The 18,921-nt window shown below is 44.0% G+C and overlaps 2 protein-coding genes and 1 non-coding gene across 3 annotated transcripts; 1 reads left to right on the forward strand and 2 right to left on the reverse strand.

The window, feature by feature from the left end:
- Positions 1-2,116: 2,116 nt before the first annotated feature.
- On the reverse strand, positions 2,117-13,778 carry MAGT1 (magnesium transporter 1). Its single transcript, XM_002195983.7, is given in 11 exon segments — positions 2,117-3,582; positions 4,570-4,660; positions 5,086-5,160; positions 6,762-6,825; positions 8,018-8,107; positions 8,451-8,591; positions 10,164-10,304; positions 11,277-11,394; positions 12,221-12,390; positions 13,544-13,744; positions 13,746-13,778. Coding segments are annotated over 11 exon segments (1,140 nt in total). The 3' UTR covers positions 2,117-3,566.
- A 1,829-nt stretch (positions 13,779-15,607) lies between these two features.
- On the reverse strand, positions 15,608-15,724 carry TRNAL-CAA (transfer RNA leucine (anticodon CAA)). Its single transcript has 2 exons — positions 15,687-15,724; positions 15,608-15,653 (listed from the first exon to the last, which is right to left on the reverse strand). It is a non-coding gene; the product is annotated as a tRNA-Leu (tRNA).
- A 212-nt stretch (positions 15,725-15,936) lies between these two features.
- Positions 15,937-18,138, forward strand: COX7B (cytochrome c oxidase subunit 7B). The gene is given in 3 exon segments (NM_001246258.2): positions 15,937-16,033; positions 17,268-17,392; positions 17,939-18,138. Coding segments are annotated over 3 exon segments (237 nt in total). The 5' UTR covers positions 15,937-15,996; the 3' UTR covers positions 18,014-18,138.
- The last annotated feature ends 783 nt before the right edge of the window (positions 18,139-18,921 follow it).

The raw sequence follows: 18,921 nt of genomic DNA on the forward strand, positions 1-18,921 counted from the left end.
TCTCAAATCCTTTGTGAGGATTATTTCTCACAGCAGATGAAAGCACTTGGAAATTTTAACTTCTTAAATAATCTGATCTCAGTTTAAACATTTTTCTATTATAGAATGGGTATTTTTTTAAAAGAAACTACCACAAACTGCCAACAGCCCCTGGAGGAACACTACAGACTGTTCTCTCCCAAAAAAGTTTGGCTACAAGATGCCACGATTTGGCATCATCTGATGTCATGGGCAGCATATTCAAACAAGCAGAAGCTGTGCACACATCTGATTTTCTTTGGATGTTCCAAATGTTTTGAAGGTTAAGTTTCTTCAGTACTTCTAAAACTCCAACTTCGATTTGCTAGGAATCAAAAAATCCCTGCTATGCTTTCCCACATTTTGAGCAGGGCTCAGAACAAACCTGGCTGTACATTTACTTACACTTCCAGTGGTTGTGACCATAAAAACACCCACATTTTCCTCCTGAAATCCCTAGCCAGCCATCATCTCATATTCCCCAAGCATGGATGGCCACCCCACTGCCTGACAAGAGGCTGAACTTGTTCTTACCCTCATGGCTGAATCTTAACCTCATGGCCACCACCAGCAGGGCATTAATTAAGGTTATTTGCATGAGCACCAAGAACACAGCAGATGCAGAGCTGGGCACATCTTCAGCCTTGCTGGAGGACTGGGCAGTTCTGGCCCTGAAGAACTGAAGAGCAGGGGCTCATGGAGCAGCTGTGGAAGGCTTAGCTGCAGGAATGACCACCAGGCAGCACTGTCACAGAATTCCACAACGGTTTGTGTTGGAAGGGATATTAAAGCTCATCCCTGCCATCAGCAGGGACACCTTCCACTATCCCAGGCTTCTTCAAGCCCTGTCCAACCTGGCCTGGGACACTTCCAGGGATCCAGGGCAGCCACAGCTGCTCTGGGCACCCTGTGCCAGAGCCCCAGGAAAATCACATTCTGTGCTGAACACTAGAATGGTCTGAAGGCAGGAACATCCAGTAAATTGTACATAACGCACACCATTACACAGATTAACCCGTTTAAATTTACTATCTTGCCTTGCAACTTAGTGCAGAGAGCTCTCTAAATTATTTCTAGCTATTATTCCAAAGTATCTTCTCAATACACCACAGCTCCTTCCCCAAAGCAGAAAAAACCAGCACTCACTGAGGCCAGCCACACCACCAAAACCAGAGTCCATTTTCTGCTGCAGAATACACCATTTGCTCCCTTTATTACAAGTGTTCTCTCAGTTGTGGTGTGTTTTGCTTTGAAGCCAGGTTTGTCCCCTGTTCTCCTCCCTAATCTCCTCCCTTTCCCAGTTGCCAATTTTCCCAAGCCCTTCCCTAACCTGCTCCCTTCCAAGTTGTCAATCCCCCCTAACCCTACCCCTTTCTCAAGAGAGTTCTGTGTCTGTCTTGTTGCCCTCCACACTCCATTTGTTAGTTTGTATTATTCCCCCCACCCCTGTTTTCCCTGATAGGGAAAACCGGAGGGGGGGAGGAAATAATACAAACTAAGATTTCATTATTTTCATCTCAGCATGGAATAAAAAAAAGAGGAAAATCCCAAACTCTCAACATCGTGGCCACCTCAGGTGCAAGGCAAATATGACTCCAGCATTCACCTGCATGATGTGTCACTGTTTGAACCTGTCAATATGGAACTGGATGGTTTTAAAAGGACAGAATAAATTACAACTGCAAAAGTTTATGGGAAGCATTTTACCAGCTGGGCAGGAAAACAGGCCACAAGTACAGCATTGCTGAATTGTTCCAGGCAAATCTACAATGCTAACAAGATCCCACCTCCAGAAATACTGGGAGTTGATCTGTCTAGAACTTCAGGAATCCAAGATTTTCACTGCATGACAGGTGTCAAAGACAAGCCAAAATCATGTAATCTTTATACTATCAGTTGGCTGCATGAGCAGCTCTCTAGTGCTGACATTCTGGGCTGTAATTCTCCACATAAACACAGGCTACTAATCCAGTCTACTCACCCATACTCAGGTTACTTACTCTATAGAGACAGGCTGTAATTAACATGTTGAAACAACAGCGAAAGAAAAGAGGTTTGCTTGTTCTATGTCAAAGTTCAAAAGACACAGGAGCATGGATTAGACTAAAAACTTTTATTGAAACTTGTCCAAAATCCAGTCAGGCACACAATTTATGCGCTCCACTAAGGCTTATAGTTCTGTATGGCATAGAAAAATGCATCTCAACGAGTTGAAACATCAAACAACGAAATTAGCGACATTAAGGCACTTGAGATGTGTATTAATTCAGCAAAACTGCATAACATTCTGCTTGGGAGTGATATAATCCTTTCTGAGATTCAATTTCAAACATTCAGGTTCTGTAACCTCTTGAGAGAGGAGAGGCAGAAGCAGGAGGCAAAAGTCTCTCTGACTATGAACCTCTAAGGCCACCAGAGCCCACAGAAGGAAGAGTTACTGAATCAGGCTGCAAAGGTTTCCTGCAGTACAACTGCTGAATTGCACAACAGTTTTTGCTGAGGCACAACGTTTTCCACTCAAGAATTCTTAAGGCAAAGTAGCTTTGTGAGGCAAGAGAACAAAAGGGAAAAGCAAGCAGCACATGCATTCAACTGTAAGGCTGTCAAATGTGTTTTGGGGTAACAACATTTATCCCAGGAGCAGACATCTCTGCCCAAAGGATAAAAATATGGAGAAAACACGTGGAGAATGCAAGAACTTATATAATGACTACAAATCTAGCATCTGTTGGTTTGCCAGGGCTCTAGAAAGTAACTTGAAAGCCAATTAAGAGCTCTGAATTAAAGCAACACATAGATAGTTACATTTGTACTTTTGGTTCGTTTTTAAGAGTGAGTGTTGGCCAGTCTAGGGATTTTTTTCTAGCTTTGAGTCAAAGTTTACAACTTAAACATTGCAGTTTCAGCATTTGGCAAAGAAAGATTTAACTAATTAGTAACTCCATTCTACATGTTGAAAACTCCCCCTTCATCTGTGAAACAACCTCTTGCATCATACAGCAGTTGAGAACTCTTCTCAAAAGTGAGACACAGCTCTAGGACACACACATTCCTCACTGGAACCAGGAGCATGCTCCAAGGGCTGCACACAGGCTGAAGGAAAAGATTTGCAGGTACATGAAGCTGTTTCCTCAACCATGAAAAGGCACGACAGAGAAGCTGCTGTCACCTGCTATGCACAAACAGGAAATAAGGTGATAATTCAAGGGAAAAAAAAACCCATGGTGAACACATTATCCAAGTGATTGAAAGTACCATTTCTAGTTAGTCCATGGAAATGTAGTTTTAAGCATTATGTTCTGAATTTTGCTAGAAGTAGAGCTGCTTAAGAAGATGTAAAGCTTATGAAAGAGAGATTGCATCTTAACACTCTGTGTCCTTCAGAGCAAATTGCTTGCTGTATTTAAGGCACCACATTGTCTTTGGTTCAGTGTTTAACTGTCTCAGTGTAAGCAGAGGTAGCACAAACCACTCATGTTGAGCTCCTCATTCCACCACATCCAAGTTTAGAGCCAGCACCTTCCTGATGTTACAGACTCTGGAATCCTTTAGCTCATTAGGAAACTGCAAAGAGCAAAATAACAAGCATTCTTATTAATTTAATAGGAAACAATGATGTGCAACATTCCACTTAGCTTTTATGAATGCCAAGAAAATCAGAGTGAGAAACTAGGCCTGATTCTGCTACAACAAAACTTGTAAAAAAACTTATTTAAAAATGAGTTTCTAATAACTCAAAACCAAAGACAACCATATCTTCTCTTCAATAAAGTCAGCAGGAGTACCTAATATCATTGCAGAAACCAGAATAAAAGCTGACCAGTTATCAAAAAGCAAATAATTTCAGCTGTATTTTGCTCTTGAGAAGTCTTCATAAAATAACAAGTTGTATTATTTAGATATTTTTAAATGAGAACAGATTTCTTATAGAGAAGGCATAATAGCTATCTGTGGATTTAGTTTCACAGACAAATTCAGCCCATTGCAGATGGTGAAATCATTAGAAACTGGTCCTTTAACATGTACTTACTGCTTTAGAAACATATAAAAGCTAAGGTATAAAATGCATAAAACACACCTAAGGTATCTGTATCAGTCAGGCATATATAGAAGTGGCCAACTAACAGTGTAAGACTCCTTACACAAGCAATCCCCAAATATGGGCAGCTTTAAAGCATCAGGTATTCTCCCTGTTCTCACAAAAAGGACATAATGAAGATGAATATGGAAAAGAGAAAAATAGGGGGAAAATACATTTGTTGGCAGTATAAACTGGCTGAGATATCTTTCTGAAAATAGAATTATTTTATAACATGCAATGGCATGAAAAGTAGAGTTCCACAATCTTTGCTTTGCCTACATTGAAAAATCACGATATCCATGAAACACTCTTATTTCTGCTGACATTATCAACCAATTTTGCTACTTTGATAAACGAATGGAGCATTTCTAGAGGAGTATTTCCTACCAAATGAGGCAGCAGAGCTGCAGCAGTGTAACTGTGCCCCAAAGCCAGGAGAGCAGGGGCTGCAGGGCCCCAGCCTGACGTACCTGTAGGGGTAGCCGTGGTATTTGGACCTGAAGACAGACAGCAGCCAGCTGAAGAACAGCACCACCAAGCCAATGCCAGCAATGCACATAACTGCAAGAGATGCACAGGGAGAGGCTGTGATGGGACAGCTGCCCCTGCAAACAGCTCAGGGACTCAGGTTTTCAAAGCCTTCTGCAATGTTTACAGATTCGGTCAGACGAGGGTTCTACTCGTGTCATTGAGAAATACAAATTAACACCAATTTTACATTAATTTTAGATAAATGCTTTGAGAAAAGTCCCTTCTTCTGCCTCGTACTAGCAAAACACTGCAAAGCATCTTTATCTCTCTCCATCTGCCAAAAGGATTTATCTTGCAGTTTGCTAAGCAACTCCAAAAACTGTCAAAATAATTCTCTCAGCTTAGAGGTGGGGAGTGAACAAAACCCCCCAGTGCAAAAGCATTTCTGTTAAATGGTGTATCAAACACCCTCACTGAATATGCCCTTGCTCAGAGAGCAAGCCATCAGTACTTACTTTTTCTTTTCCCCACATCCATGTCAGAAGTAGCAGCTTCATGGAGAAGGACCATTCCTAAAGTAACTCCACCATCTACAAATGCTGTTTAAGGCTAACCAACAAAGTACAATAGACTCAAAATAACACTCTTAGTCCCCTAAATTCAGCTCCCACACCATACCTGGGGCATTAAAACTCACTGGAAAAATAAAACACTTCCCAGCCAAATCAGCAACTATGGGGGAAAAAGAACAACTGAAAGACATTCCTATTGTCAGCTTTTAAGAGAAAATAAATGCTAAGCTTAAAATATAAACTGGAAAGTCTTCAGGCAAAATTAAAAACATGCATTTATTATCTCAGCTTGTAATGTAGCTACATTCCTTCCCAGAGAGCTTGGTCCACTCCTACTGCTGCTCTCCACTGGAAAATCCCCAAAAGAATTCAGCTTCTGCATTCACTCAGCCAACAGAACAAATAAAACACATGCAGTATTTCACCCAACAGGCTGTCTTTCAAGTGGCAATATTTCTTTTCTAATTCTTCAAATTAGAAAAAAAACAGAGATCATAAAATTAAAGAAGCACAGACAACACAAAAGGCCTGATATTTGCCAAGAATGAATCCTTGCAAAGCAAAGTAGTGAATCCAGTGGAATGAAAGACAGAATTCCCAGAGATTTCATTCCATTTCACTACTAATGTCCAGTCCCAAGTCTCCTCGTGAAAGGAAAAATACTTATCATTGACAGCATCAGGACCATCAGGAATCTTTCCTTTTAGGACACAGCCAACCTTCAGCACAGGAGGAAAGTGACTTGAACCCACAGGAACCTGACCAAATTTAATAATTTGAAATGTCTCCAGCAATGGGTGGGTTGGGTCCATAACGTGATGGATAGCAATAACACAAATAAACATCAACAAAAAGTCTCTACTTTGAATTTGACCAAGTGGATCAAAAATACAGTAATAGAAAAAGATCAGAAGTTCTCCAAGTGCCTGTTTTAAGTTTAAAAAGTTAAATACAAGAAGAGGTCCTGAACAAAACAAAGGAATGCTGACACAGGTGACAAGACAGAAGAAAATCTCCAGCCAGAAATTACTACAGCTACAAATGGTGGATCAAAACATACATATGGGAATACAAAACCAGAACATTGAATTTTGAGGTATTCTTATAACCCCAAAGAAGCAATTTTTTGTACAAATGAGAAAAGTAAAAGCTCTCAGTCTGAAAGTTACACTTGCCTTTCTTGACAGCATGGCAAAATCCTGCATCATTAGTATGAACAAATGGTAAGATTATAAGAAGGTAAGCAAAGAAATAAAAGATCAGAGATAGAGGATGGAATTCAACACCAAAGCAAGAAATTAGTGACATTGAAAAGAGACATGCACAGAGGAACAGGGAGTATCCTGAAGAATCTTCTGATTCCAAAGAGATCCACAACTTTAGTGATGTATTCTGCTTGGTACTTAAACAAGAAGGTGAGAAAGCACTAAATATTTTTCTATTCCAGTTAAAGATCAGAGGCACAGGAAAAGCACAGTTGTCAGTGCAGAAAGGTTTTATAGGCTTCTGCCTCAGTGTTGGGTGGCAATTAAAGCCATGACAAAGCACCACAGAAAAGGCAGCAGCATTTGCTGACCAAAAATCTGTCACCAACCACATGCCTCTCCCAGGAAGGATACTGAACAGCAGAACTATATGCGTTTCTGCCACAAACTGGGCTTGGCTGCTTCCATGGATATAATTCTGCAAGAGACAAAGAGTAATAAAATTTAGAAAAGACTGGGGACAACTTTGATGTGATTAAAAACAGCTACAGAGCCTGGAACTGGGGTTTGCACAGTTTTTTTCATAAGAGAACAGAAGTTGGAGCATGAATAATTTCAGCTGTTGATCGCTGATTTTTGGGGGAGCTGCAACAGAAGCAAAGATCTTTCTTCTTTTACTATGCACAATCAGCCTCATTCAGATTACAGTAAGTTACTTGCACTTAGTGGACTACAACCTTTGTGGTCCAGATTCTCAGTCCAGCTGAGCAAATACAAGATTAGGCCTTCCTGCATCCTAACGTGATCTAAATCTGATCCATACCCTGACTGAGATTCCTAGGTTGAGTACACTGCTGCTTAGTTTAGGGGCAATTCCTTCCATCTGTGTGTGAACCTGACTCACTTGGCTCCAGAACCAAGCATTTGAAATAATTTTCACTTCTGGGTTAACAGAAAAATTGAATTTTGCGGGAAGAACACCATTTTTTTATCCCTATGGGACACCATATTATGGCAATGATGTTGTGTCCAAGTAGGAAAGAAAAGTTTTATCTACTTTCTACAGAATACAGAGGGCCTGACCCATCTAACCAGGCACAAAAAGACATTTTACCAAATTAATTCCCTGAGTAAAAACATGAAAAAAAACATTATGTGATCTGCAAGCACCTGAGCAGATGCAATGCTCTCAGAACACTGTGACTACTTTCACAGTGCCTCTGATTCTATATTATGAACAGAGCAGTATGTTTCAAATAATGTTAAAGAATTTTTCCCAAGAAAGAGATTTCATAAATCTGAGGTCACTAGATATTAATTTACCTCAAGAATCTTGAGGAAAGATGGTTTTATGTGGAAGTCACTGAGTGTGTGAGTTAACAAGACCAGGTTAAAACGTAATTGCCAGGCTCAGCAATTGGATTTTCAGCATCTAAGACATAACCTATAAATACCTTTATTGTGCTGTAAGCAATTTACAGCTATCACATCCCTTCACCATTGGAGATACAACACATGTGCAAGACATGTTGGTTTGCCTTGCTCACTGCAGGAGAGGTTGGTCTCACTCACAAAGAAAGAAGCCAAAAGCAGAATTTGCACTCTGGTTTGTCTCTTATTCTGCAGAAATACAATAGAAATGCAGAAAAGAAAGTGAAGGCAACACTCACCACTTGTCCTGTATGGGGATTCTTATGAGCATAGGGCGGGCCTCTGATGTGGTTCCACATCTGACCTGATGTCATTGCTAACACAAAACACTGAAAAGGAAAGAAGAAATGCTATTTAATAAGGATTCTCTTATATTTTTAATTTACCCTGATATCTTTTCACTTCATACCAAAAATGTACTGGTTTGGAACACAGGCTAAGAATTTACTTTATGCACTTTATCTTTATGCAAAAGGCATCTAATCAAACATCCAGTGAGCTGAAGGGACTAAGATCATATAATGTTATCAATCTATGAAAAAGTAAAACTAACTGTACCTCATTTTCCTCTTCCTCTATCAGTTTTAAGAATTTTGAAATACAAAAGCTTTTGAAAACTTGAACTGCTACAAAACTCAATGTTATATGGAAACAGAAGTCATGAATACTCACCAGAGCAGCAAAGGCCCAGCCAGTTTTGTTATAGAGAAAATCCAGATTGCTGCCCCGCAAATACACGAGGCCTCCGATGACAGCCAGCAGCAACCCCAGCATCAAGGGTCCAGCATAGTTCGGTGGCCTTATCACACGGATCTGAACAGAGGACAAGGGAATTATTTTCTCTCAGTAGGATCAGACATCATACTTGCACTCCTGCTGAAAAATCCCACAACACACTGAGAGGAAAAACTATGGCACACACATTTTCTAGGTAATAAATCTGACTCGGGAAGTAAGCAATGCTTCTTCTACCAAAACTGTAACTTCAGTTTTACATAATTTTACCCTGTTCAATAATTTAGAGATTCTTCCACAGGAACAGAGAGTGAAAAGGAAGGACATGAGTTTTACCATCTTCTCAAATACAGCATTACACAAAATACCAGCATAGAGACTGTAAGGAGTGAGTCTGAACTAGATTCTGTAGATGAGCTCTTTAGAGCAGCTCAGGAGGCACAGAACACAAGTGATATTTCCCAGCTGGCCCTGCACGGGGTGCTGAGGGAAGGGGTGCTGAGGGAAGGGGTGCTGAGGGAAGGGGTGCTGAGGGAAGGGGTGCTGGCCCTGCACGGGGGTGCTGAGGGAAGGGGTGCTGGCCCTGCTCAGCGGTGCTGAGGGAAGGGGTGCTGAGGGAAGGGGTGCTGGCCTGTATTAGGGTGCTGAGGGAAGGGGTGCTGGCTTTGCACAGGGGTGCTGAGGGAAGGGGTGCTGGCCCTGCTCAGCAGTGCTGAGGGAAGGGGTGCTGGCCTGTATTAGGGTGCTGAGGGAAGGGGTGCTGAGGGAAGGGGTGCTGAGGGAAGGGGTGCTGAGGGAAGGGGTGCTGGCCCTGCACAGGGGTGCTGAGGGAAGGGGTGCTGGCCCTGCTCAGCAGTGCTGAGGGAAGGGGTGCTGGCCTGTATTAGGGTGCTGAGGGAAGGGGTGCTGAGGGAAGGGGTGCTGGCCCTGATCGGGGGTGCTGAGGGAAGGGGTGCTGGCCCTGCTCGGGGGTGCTGAGGAAAGGGGTGCTGGCCCTGCTCAGCGGTGCTGAGGGAAGGGGTGCTGAGGGAAGGGGTGCTGGCCCTGCACAGCGGTGCTGAGGGAAGGGGTGCTGAGGGAAGGGGTGCTGAGGGAAGGGGTGCTGGCCCTGCACAGGGGTGCTGAGGGAAGGGGTGCTGGCCCTGATCGGGGGTGCTGAGGGAAGGGGTGCTGGCCCTGCTCGGGGGTGCTGAGGAAAGGGGTGCTGGCCCTGCTCAGCGGTGCTGAGGGAAGGGGTGCTGAGGGAAGGGGTGCTGGCCCTGCACAGCGGTGCTGAGGGAAGGGGTGCTGAGGGAAGGGGTGCTGAGGGAAGGGGTGCTGAGGGAAGGGGTGCTGAGGGAAGGGGTGCTGGCCCTGCTCAGCGGTGCTGAGGGAAGGGGTGCTGAGGGAAGGGGTGCTGAGGGAAGGGGTGCTGGCCCTGCACAGCGGTGCTGAGGGAAGGGGTGCTGAGGGAAGGGGTGCTGAGGGAAGGGGTGCTGAGGGAAGGGGTGCTGAGGGAAGGGGTGCTGGCCCTGCACAGCAGTGCTGAGGGAAGGGGTGCTGGCCCTGCTCGGGGGTGCTGAGGGAAGGGGTGCTGGCCCTGCTCAGCGGTGCTGAGGGAAGGGTGCTGGCCCTGCACAGCAGTGCTGAGGGAAGGGGTGCTGGACTCACGTGCACGTCTGTCCTGTCGGCCACCCAGCGTGCCAGCTGCTCTGCCGCGAAGCCGCGCACCTGCAGCTCGTAGGTGTCCCCCCGCTTGGGCTTCCCTTTGGCAGGGAAGTTAATGAAAGTGGGCGCAGAATTCATGTTCAGCTGCAGGGAGAGAGTTCACAGAGGATATAGCCTATGAAAGGACTATTTAGTGACACAATTCTATGCCATTTCTGGCTTGCAATATTGTTACTAAATCAGAAATCTTTTTTCTTTGATTTCTTTGATTTAATGGCCAGGACTTATAAAAAAACCAGTAGGCAGCATACAGCTTGCATTTCTGTATCTCATGCACTTTTTTTTTTAATCTGTTTCTTCTCCAAATACTACTTTTGATAAAGAAATCTGCAAAATAACAATATATTATTCTAAAATATGGCCTTCTAGGAAGGCCATAGCTTGATGAATACATTTTTATTCCAGCACCAAGGAAAAAATTAACAAGAGTAATAAAAAGACATCTCTCTTCAACTCTCCAGTTCAAAAGCTTCCATTTAATAAAGTATCACTGCCTAAACGGTATAGCTGTTAAACAGAGATTAGTACCTCTTAAAAAAAAGTTAATATCTGCAAGACTGTAATGAACTATTAATGTGACCTACAATTCCAAGTGTACATGGAATGTTCTCAAAGCTGGAGGAAAGAAAAAAAGGTGGTCACACAATGTTAAGAGAAGAGAAAAATGGCTGGGTACTTGAAAAGAAATACCAAAAGACTAATTTATCATTCTCTAGTAATCTAAAAATTGTAATAGCTGCTCCTAATGACATCAGTGCTTTCTATCTTGCCTCTTCACATACCACAGAAGAATTCCATTAAGAATTACACCATAAGTAATTACAGGAGACAAACTCAGGGAAAAAAGTCAAAGAAACCAATTCACTCCTTGAACCTATTCCACATCTGTCAGTTCTGTTAATAGTCTTACCAACATGCTCACGCCATTTTTCATTCAAGAGTGACAGCTTTTGACTTTTCATTCCTTTGTTCACTGTTACACTAAATTATTTAACATTTTTACCTTCTTTCCCAAAACCCAAACTAAAAACAACATTAGAAGAGAAAAGACGTTACCATCTGAAACACATCTGAGCCTTCGTCAAAATCTACCATAGCAAAAAAAATCTTGTTGGTAAATGCACTGGAATACCTCCAGGAGTTTGCCAGAATCTGGTATTCCTCGTCAGCTTGCCTGGAAAACACACCAAGTGAGATGCTGTATCATGGGCTTGTCCACAGCAGCTGTGCCCACCCACCCATCCATGGATGCATCCCACACCCACCCCATTAAACTTTCTTTAGAACCCTAGAAAGTTAAGTGTTAATGACATCATTTAAGGACAGACACTCACCTACCATCAGGGGAAGCATTTGGCACCTGCTTTTTTAAGTGGAATGGTAAGATTTGCTGAGTCCATGAATAAAAGCTGAAGGAATTTCTTACTAAAGGTGAACTGGAACTCAGCTGCTCATGATTTGCCAGCCCACAGAGCATCAAAATGTGGCCAAGTGTGCCCTTTCTTCCAAGTCAGAGGGTGGGAAACCAGTAATTTCAATGGACTAGGTATAAAAATCACCCTTACAGACCTCTGCCACCTCCAGATTAATACAGGAAAGCTATAATGCGGTTAAGGATCCAGGATATTGGAAATGTAAATAACTGCCAAGCAATATTAATTACAACATTTAAGCTCCATGGCCAGCAATAATTCTACAAACATTTCTCCAGCAGCTCACAACAGGAAAGTTGAGCATTCACTGTGTCTTTCTCCAGAGTAAACACGGTTTCTGCAAAGCAGGGATTATTTTAGGAGGGAGATAAAACTGAGGATTACGTTTCCTCACAAACACATTACACACATATTCCCACACATTACATTGCAAAGACAATCCTACTGTAACTTGCCCACGTATATTCCTCCCACCTGTGTCAAAGTGCAGCCCTGTTCTTAAACTTAGTGTCCTACAAAGCATCAGATGACTTTCAAGTTCTAATTTAGGACTAAAGGAGCTCATACTTGCACACCACACACTGTCTGTGAGGCTGAAGAGCAGTGAACATCACAATCACGGAGTAGTTCCTGGGAGGTGCCTTCACCAGGCGCCGGAATTTATCTCCGTTCATTCGGATCACAGATCTCTTACTGGCCCACTCCATCAGCTGGTTCACTTTTTCTGATAATACCATCTGAAAATCAGGTCAGAGCAACATTTTTGGTTGTTGGTTTGTTGGTTTTTTTTTTGTCTCACAGTACAGTCTTAGAAGTTTTTAGATTTGATGCAACAAACATGTACACTGCTTTTCATAACACCACCCAGGTGATGTGATACTTCAGTAAGATTCTGCAAGGCATTCACAGAAGCTTTTGACAGTCACATTAACATAATTCATTAACTTCAAGCACCCAGTAACACACAGAGCTTTAAGCACTCAGCATGATCAGGCTGGTGAAGCCCTCAGCTCAGCAGCCCCTCCCCACAGTAGTTTTAGGATTTCTTTCTGCTGTAGCAACCACCTCCATGCCCTCCACAGCCTTTTTTCTATACTAAGCATTAAACTGTTTCAGCTTTCAAAAATTGTGGCAGTGGAATAAACATCAGAGATGGAACCAACCTTAAAATTTCATTTTCAGCACTAGTGGATAAAAAGAACCATAATTCAGAATATATTTGAAAAACTCAGGGGTGCTTAACACTAAAATATTCCTTAAAAAGGAAATAATCAATTCTAAAACATTATAAGAAGAGGTATTAGTTTGACAAACTCACAAATGTTACATTTATCATAAAGCACCTCTCTACTCATTAACACCCTTCTTCAGATAAATACGTTAGAGGAAATCACTATAATATATCCTGAATTGGAAGGGAGCCAGTAGGAGCATCAAAGTCCAACTCATGAACGTGCACAGGGCAGCCCCAAGAATCTCGCCATGACAATACTAATAATAAATTATTATTCTCTGACTCGCAACTGATTCAAGTATACACACTTATACAGAAGGATTTTTCTACACCCTGCAGGTCTAGTGCGTGGAAGTAAGTTGCACTTTAGTGACTACAACCAAAGACCACTCATCCTCCCGCCCGCAAACGCCACACACTAGGAGGACAACACTCGTCCAGTGCTCCTAACGAGAACTGAATAACCTGGAAACGAGGACCTTCCTCTCTAGGGGCTCCCCTCAGAACCGGCCGAACCTCCGGGCGGGGACCCGAGGTGAGGCCAGGCCACCCCGCCGGGCCCTGGCCGGTCCTCCCCTCATCCCGCTGAGCGAGAACCCGCCGCGGCGCGGGGTGGGGCGGCGTGGGGCGGCGCGGGGGCACCGGGCGATCCTCACCTCCTTCCGCCTCTGCCCCGCGGCTCCGGGCCCGCCACATCCCGCCAGCACCAGCACCAGCAGCAGCAGCGGCACCGGCAGCGCCGCCATGGCCGCTCCGCTGCGCCCGCCCCGCCCCGCCGGCCGTGCGGCCCCGCCCACCAGACGCTGATTGGCGGAGGCGCCGGCACGAGAGTCCCCGCCGGCCTTCGATTGGACGAACGTGCGGGAGCGCGGCGAGCTGGAGCCGCGCCATTGGTGGAGCCCCGAGGGGAGGGCGGGGCGAGCCCCGAGGCGGGGGCCGAGCGGGCCCTGAGGGAGGAAAGAGTGGCGGGAGCCCGGGAGGGGGTGGCAGCTCTCGTGTCTCTCAGGCGCATCACAGAACCTGCACGGCTCGAAGGGGTTATAAATGAACCAGTCAATTTAATAATTAAAGGAATTTATTACAACAAATCGAAGTTAAATTGGAAAAGCCGCAAGCAAATCAGCGCCGAACCAGGCGATCGGTGCTAGGTGAACTGTGTCCGGATTATGCAGCTCCGTACCCCTGGCAGTTCGCAGGGTACTGATTTCACAGGGGTTTTTATACTGTTTCCAGACTTGGCGGGATTCTGGGGGGGGTCCTCCTGTTTCTTTTTGCTCTTTTTCACATATGAGTGCATGTTCTTTTCTTGTGGTGCTTCTAAGCAGAGGTTTTCCCTGAATACTCTGCTGAAATCTTGTTTTAACGCTAATCCCCTCGAATATCTTGTTCTGGCGATGAATATTCATTTTACCGTTCAATGCATATCTTCTAGACAGAATAATCCTTCAGAATAACCATCTTTCAAAATAGGAATTCATCCTGTGTATATTGCTCTTTCCCGTCACTTGGTTCTATTTAAAAGGATACTGTATTTTTTAGTCCTGAGCACGAATTTATTCTAAATCATATATTACAAAGGCATCTCTGCAGATCACCCGAGGCAGGTGACACAGTGCTGCCTGCTAGGAACCCGAATTCACGACCTGGTGTGCAACAAGTCAATAATTACACACTCAGAGAGAGATTGATTTATGTCAGAGTTGTGCTAGCCTTGAGTGCTCAGTGGTGTTCCACAATCAAGCATGCCAACTCTCAAAACATTTTACTGTTTATAGGTTTTAACAAGCAAAAGAATTTGTATTTACTGGGTACAAGTAATGTTGTTCTCTTATTAATTAGTATTCTATTTTCTATTGGTCAGTGCTTGTCTTTGTTTGCCATACTAATTAGTGCACAGGTTGTGACTTTCTCTTCTTTTTGGTCGGTGGGTTGGTGGTTGTGATCTGCCCCTGCTGGAATTCCTTTCACCAGTTGGAAATGATTTCCACCAGTTGCTGAGTTGGCTTTGTTAGTGTCTTCCTTATAGTGGGAGTTCTGCAAAACACCCATGTGGGCTATAAATTCTGCATTCTTTGTGTCCATGATCAGTGGCACATCCTCCTTCCCAAGCTTAATTAACCTCCCTCTACGCCTGAGATAATTGAAACCTTAACAAGGTAGTTCTACCAAAAAGTAAATTTTTTCCAACATCTGGACATCACTTAGAGCTTGATACCTGCTGTTTCATAGATTAAATCTCCTTCCTTGTTGATTAGGCTAGAAAGTACACAAAGATTAAACATCAAAGAACATCCTTTCTTAAGAAAATTTTGCATAATCCACATTTTGAAACAACACAAGTTCTTGCAGATGGGTTTTGAGTGTCTCCAAGGAGGGGGATTCCACACCTTGCCAAGGCAGTGGTTCCAGTGCTCTGCCACCCTCAGTGTAATGAAGTTCTCCCTCCTGCCTCAGATACATGCTTCATGTCATACACGCATGTTAAAAATTGCTGGGTAATGTGTTACAAAAGACGTTACAATCCAAATGCACAGGAGAATGCCTCAGCAGGTGTGTGGTGGGCTAAGGCTCTGATACAGAATCTCCAGGGACAGATGAGGATTTACGCACGCTTCAGGTTTTATTCTAAAATTATTTCTGATTTCTATTTGCACTGAAATCCCAGATTATTTTCAAACGCGCATATAAATTAACTGAGATAGGAGAAAACAAAAAAGTGGTGTCAGAAGTGGGATTCGAACCCACGCCTCCATACGGAGACCAGAACACCCAACCCCGCAGAGGGAAGGCGGGAAACGCCTTGAGTCTGGCGCCTTAGACCACTCGGCCATCCTGACACTGCGTTCACATGAACCTCCGGGATACACTTAGCACTGTCGTCACGGCTGTGCTCGCTTCTCTGTGCCCCGGCTCATCACGACGAGCCCGTCCGTGCCCGGGAGGTGCCGCAGAGCAGCCGGGGACCGGCTGGCTTCTCCCGGCCCGGCCGCAGAGCTCCGCCGCAGCGAGGAGGAGCCCGGCATTACCCACAGGCCCCTGCCCCGCCGCCACTTCCGCCGCGACCATTTTGTTCTTCAGCGGTGTCAAGGATACGCGCTGGGCTCTCATCATGTTCCCGGTGGCCAGGGCCGCGCAGAATCTCGTCGGTAAGCACAGGGGCGGCTCTCGGCGTGTGGGGGTTCCTGAGGGGGTCTTGCCCGGTTGGTGCCCTCCCCTGCGCGGACTGTCCCTCAGCCCCGACTCGCTGTGCGCCCGGGGACGGTCATGAGGGCACCTCTGGCGTCCTTCGCCTCCCGCTTTTCTTTTATTTTATTTCTTTCAGCCTTTTTGTATCGCCTAGTTGCTTTTTGGCATAGGACTCCTTTCCTTGGTGCTTTCTTTGCTTAGTACGTCAAGGCACATTCTGGCCTGCGGTGACGAGGGGCAGTCAGTCCCCAGCCCCTAAGTCAAGGTTAGACCCTCAGGGTCTGCTCCTTTCTCCTGCGGCACGATGTGCTCATCCCGACGGGGATAAATAAACCTATCTCCCTAGATACTGCCCTTTTGTTTTTTAAAAATCCGCCTTGTGCAGCCTTGCAGAGCATGCGAGGAATGTAGTACCTTTGGTATCACCATCATCTTCTCTAATCACGGCTGGGTAAAAATGCAAACCATTGACCTGAGTCTGAAAGGTTTTATTTTGTAACATCTTTATGCACGCATCACCCTCTCATCAAATGCTTTGTACACAACTAACGGGCAATCTGTCTTTTGTAGCTGTTGCTTTGATTTTTCACTGTTGCCTTCTCTTTAATAAGTGTACATTTTATAGTGTACAATTAAAATGTACATCATCTGAAGATATCTCTCCGTATTTTTTTTCTCTATTATTTGTCTCATGCCCATGGGTTGCTTCACTTTCCTTCCTCCCCTCCCTTCAAAATCCTGAGGGGATGAGGCAGGTATTATCCTCATCTGCTATCTGCAACCCCATAATTTGATGGTGAGCTTCTTCCTGACATTGCTTGGGTATATGTACTGCCATGATAGATATTTACATATAGAAATCTAAAAATGCTAAGCACTGAACAAAATATTTCATTAGAGAAATACTAAAGAAAATATATTAATGAAAATGTTAATTTAGGGGATTTTTTTAACTGGAATTAGACTTAAGGAATTACTTTCTAGGGAGAAATTGAGAGAGCTAAAAAAAATTAAAGTATTTGTTTATATCCCATATTTTGGAGTAATTCCAGAATTCTAAATCCAGATTAATCCTTTTCTAGCATTTTTAGTCTTTTAACACTAATGCTTGCCTCTCTGTAGGTGGGAGATGAGGATTGGGAATGGTTTGAGCATGTATTTGAGTTGATTTCTGTACTTGTTAACACTCCTCAGCTCGTGGCATCCAGCACACTGCAGTCAGACAAGCTCATCGCAAGCACCAGCCAACCTTCCACGATAAATATGGAGCCATGGTCCTCCTTGGTGGAGCCACCATGTTCACTGCTGTCTGGGGCTATGTAAGTTGGTTTTGTCACCACTCTCTTGTGACTTGAGCTGCAGACTTTAAAAATGTCAATTTTGCCTGTTTGAAATAAATGCGGTGGTCAGAATTTAGGAGCTTCTTACATAAGTAGATAGTGATGTGATAGAGGTGGAAGTTCTTTTAATTGCCAGCTTGATTTTGAGTTGTTACTCAAATTTCTGCATCAGTCTATTGCCTGATTTGAAAATGTATCAGAAACACAAGTGTTCTCTACTTTACTTGGGATTTCAAACCTCTGCAGGTACAGCTTTCAGCAGCAGAACTTCTAGATGAAAATTCCAATATGGTGGTGGGGTTTTACATTCCAGATTCTTTCTTCTATAGTTGGATATTTTGAAACAGAAAACTGAAACATTTAAATTCTATTCAGTATAAATATATTCCACTTCTTAAATTAGAAAATAATGAGATGTTGTGTTCTAATAAAAATAATTCTGAACTGAAAACAATAAAAATAACCCTATGTTCAAAGGTTTCTTTGATTTCAGAGTTAATAATCTTGGGTTTTGTCCCTTCACAGGTGTTCACACAGCTTAAAATTGAGTGGGGCTTTTCACCTGTTGGCAGAATTACTCCAAGTGAATGGAGGGAGTAACAGCCTCTGCTTCTAATGAACTGGTCTAAACTTTCACTGAGAAAATGGTCGTGTAATGGCATTTATTCCCTGATTACCACTTGGACAGTGGCATTCCTGGTCTAATAAACATACCTAGAAACTTGTCTGGCTCTCCAAGTTTCCTCTGTGCTCAGCTTCTGCTAAAGTGTAAGAAATAGTGTAAAAACTCCCAAGTAATTTTACACAGTCCCAGTTGTTGCTGTAAAGATCACTGGTGGATGAAGGACAAGTCCAGGACTTTGTTGGGTTTTCATTTAGCCAGATGGGTGCGTGTGAATCAACCTCACTGCATTCCCACTGCAGAGTGCACATCCCTTTACATCTGACTTTTAATGACCAAGTCGAGATCCTATATTTTTTCCCACAAAAAGATTTTTATGGCTTGAATCCTGCCAGTAGGCTGCTTCTCCCGTGACCCAAGAGTTGTGAAGAAATTAAATTCAGCTTTGAGCTGGAGAGGCCCCACAGGAGCAGGCAGCATCCCAGGGTCAACGGGACTTTCCTTGTGAGATCCCCGGGATTGATTCAGGGGTCTCGTGTGGTGGTAAAGTCTCTCCTCCAACCTGTGCTTCCAAAGAAAGACTCCACAGCCTCTTGTGGTTTGGTCTCAAGGCAGTTTATTGCTAGTTATCTAAAAGATTGTCTTTGCCCGCTGCGGCTGCCTAGATCAGCTGCCCAGGCAGAGGCACACGCACTCCTGACACCCTCACTGTCCGGTGTCTTCTTCTCTCCCCCCGCCCAGGGCTGCTGCTATCTTTTATATGATATATTACGTGTTATATGTTTACAGATTTTCCCCAATACCTACTATCTATGTTACAATGTGCTCTTCTACTCTAAACCAATCCGTGAGTGCCAACATCACCAAGAACATGGAGGTAAGGAAG

Source organism: Taeniopygia guttata, chromosome 4A (genome assembly GCF_048771995.1).
Source record: "Taeniopygia guttata chromosome 4A, bTaeGut7.mat, whole genome shotgun sequence".
In the NCBI taxonomy this organism is placed as follows: domain Eukaryota; kingdom Metazoa; phylum Chordata; class Aves; order Passeriformes; family Estrildidae; genus Taeniopygia; species Taeniopygia guttata.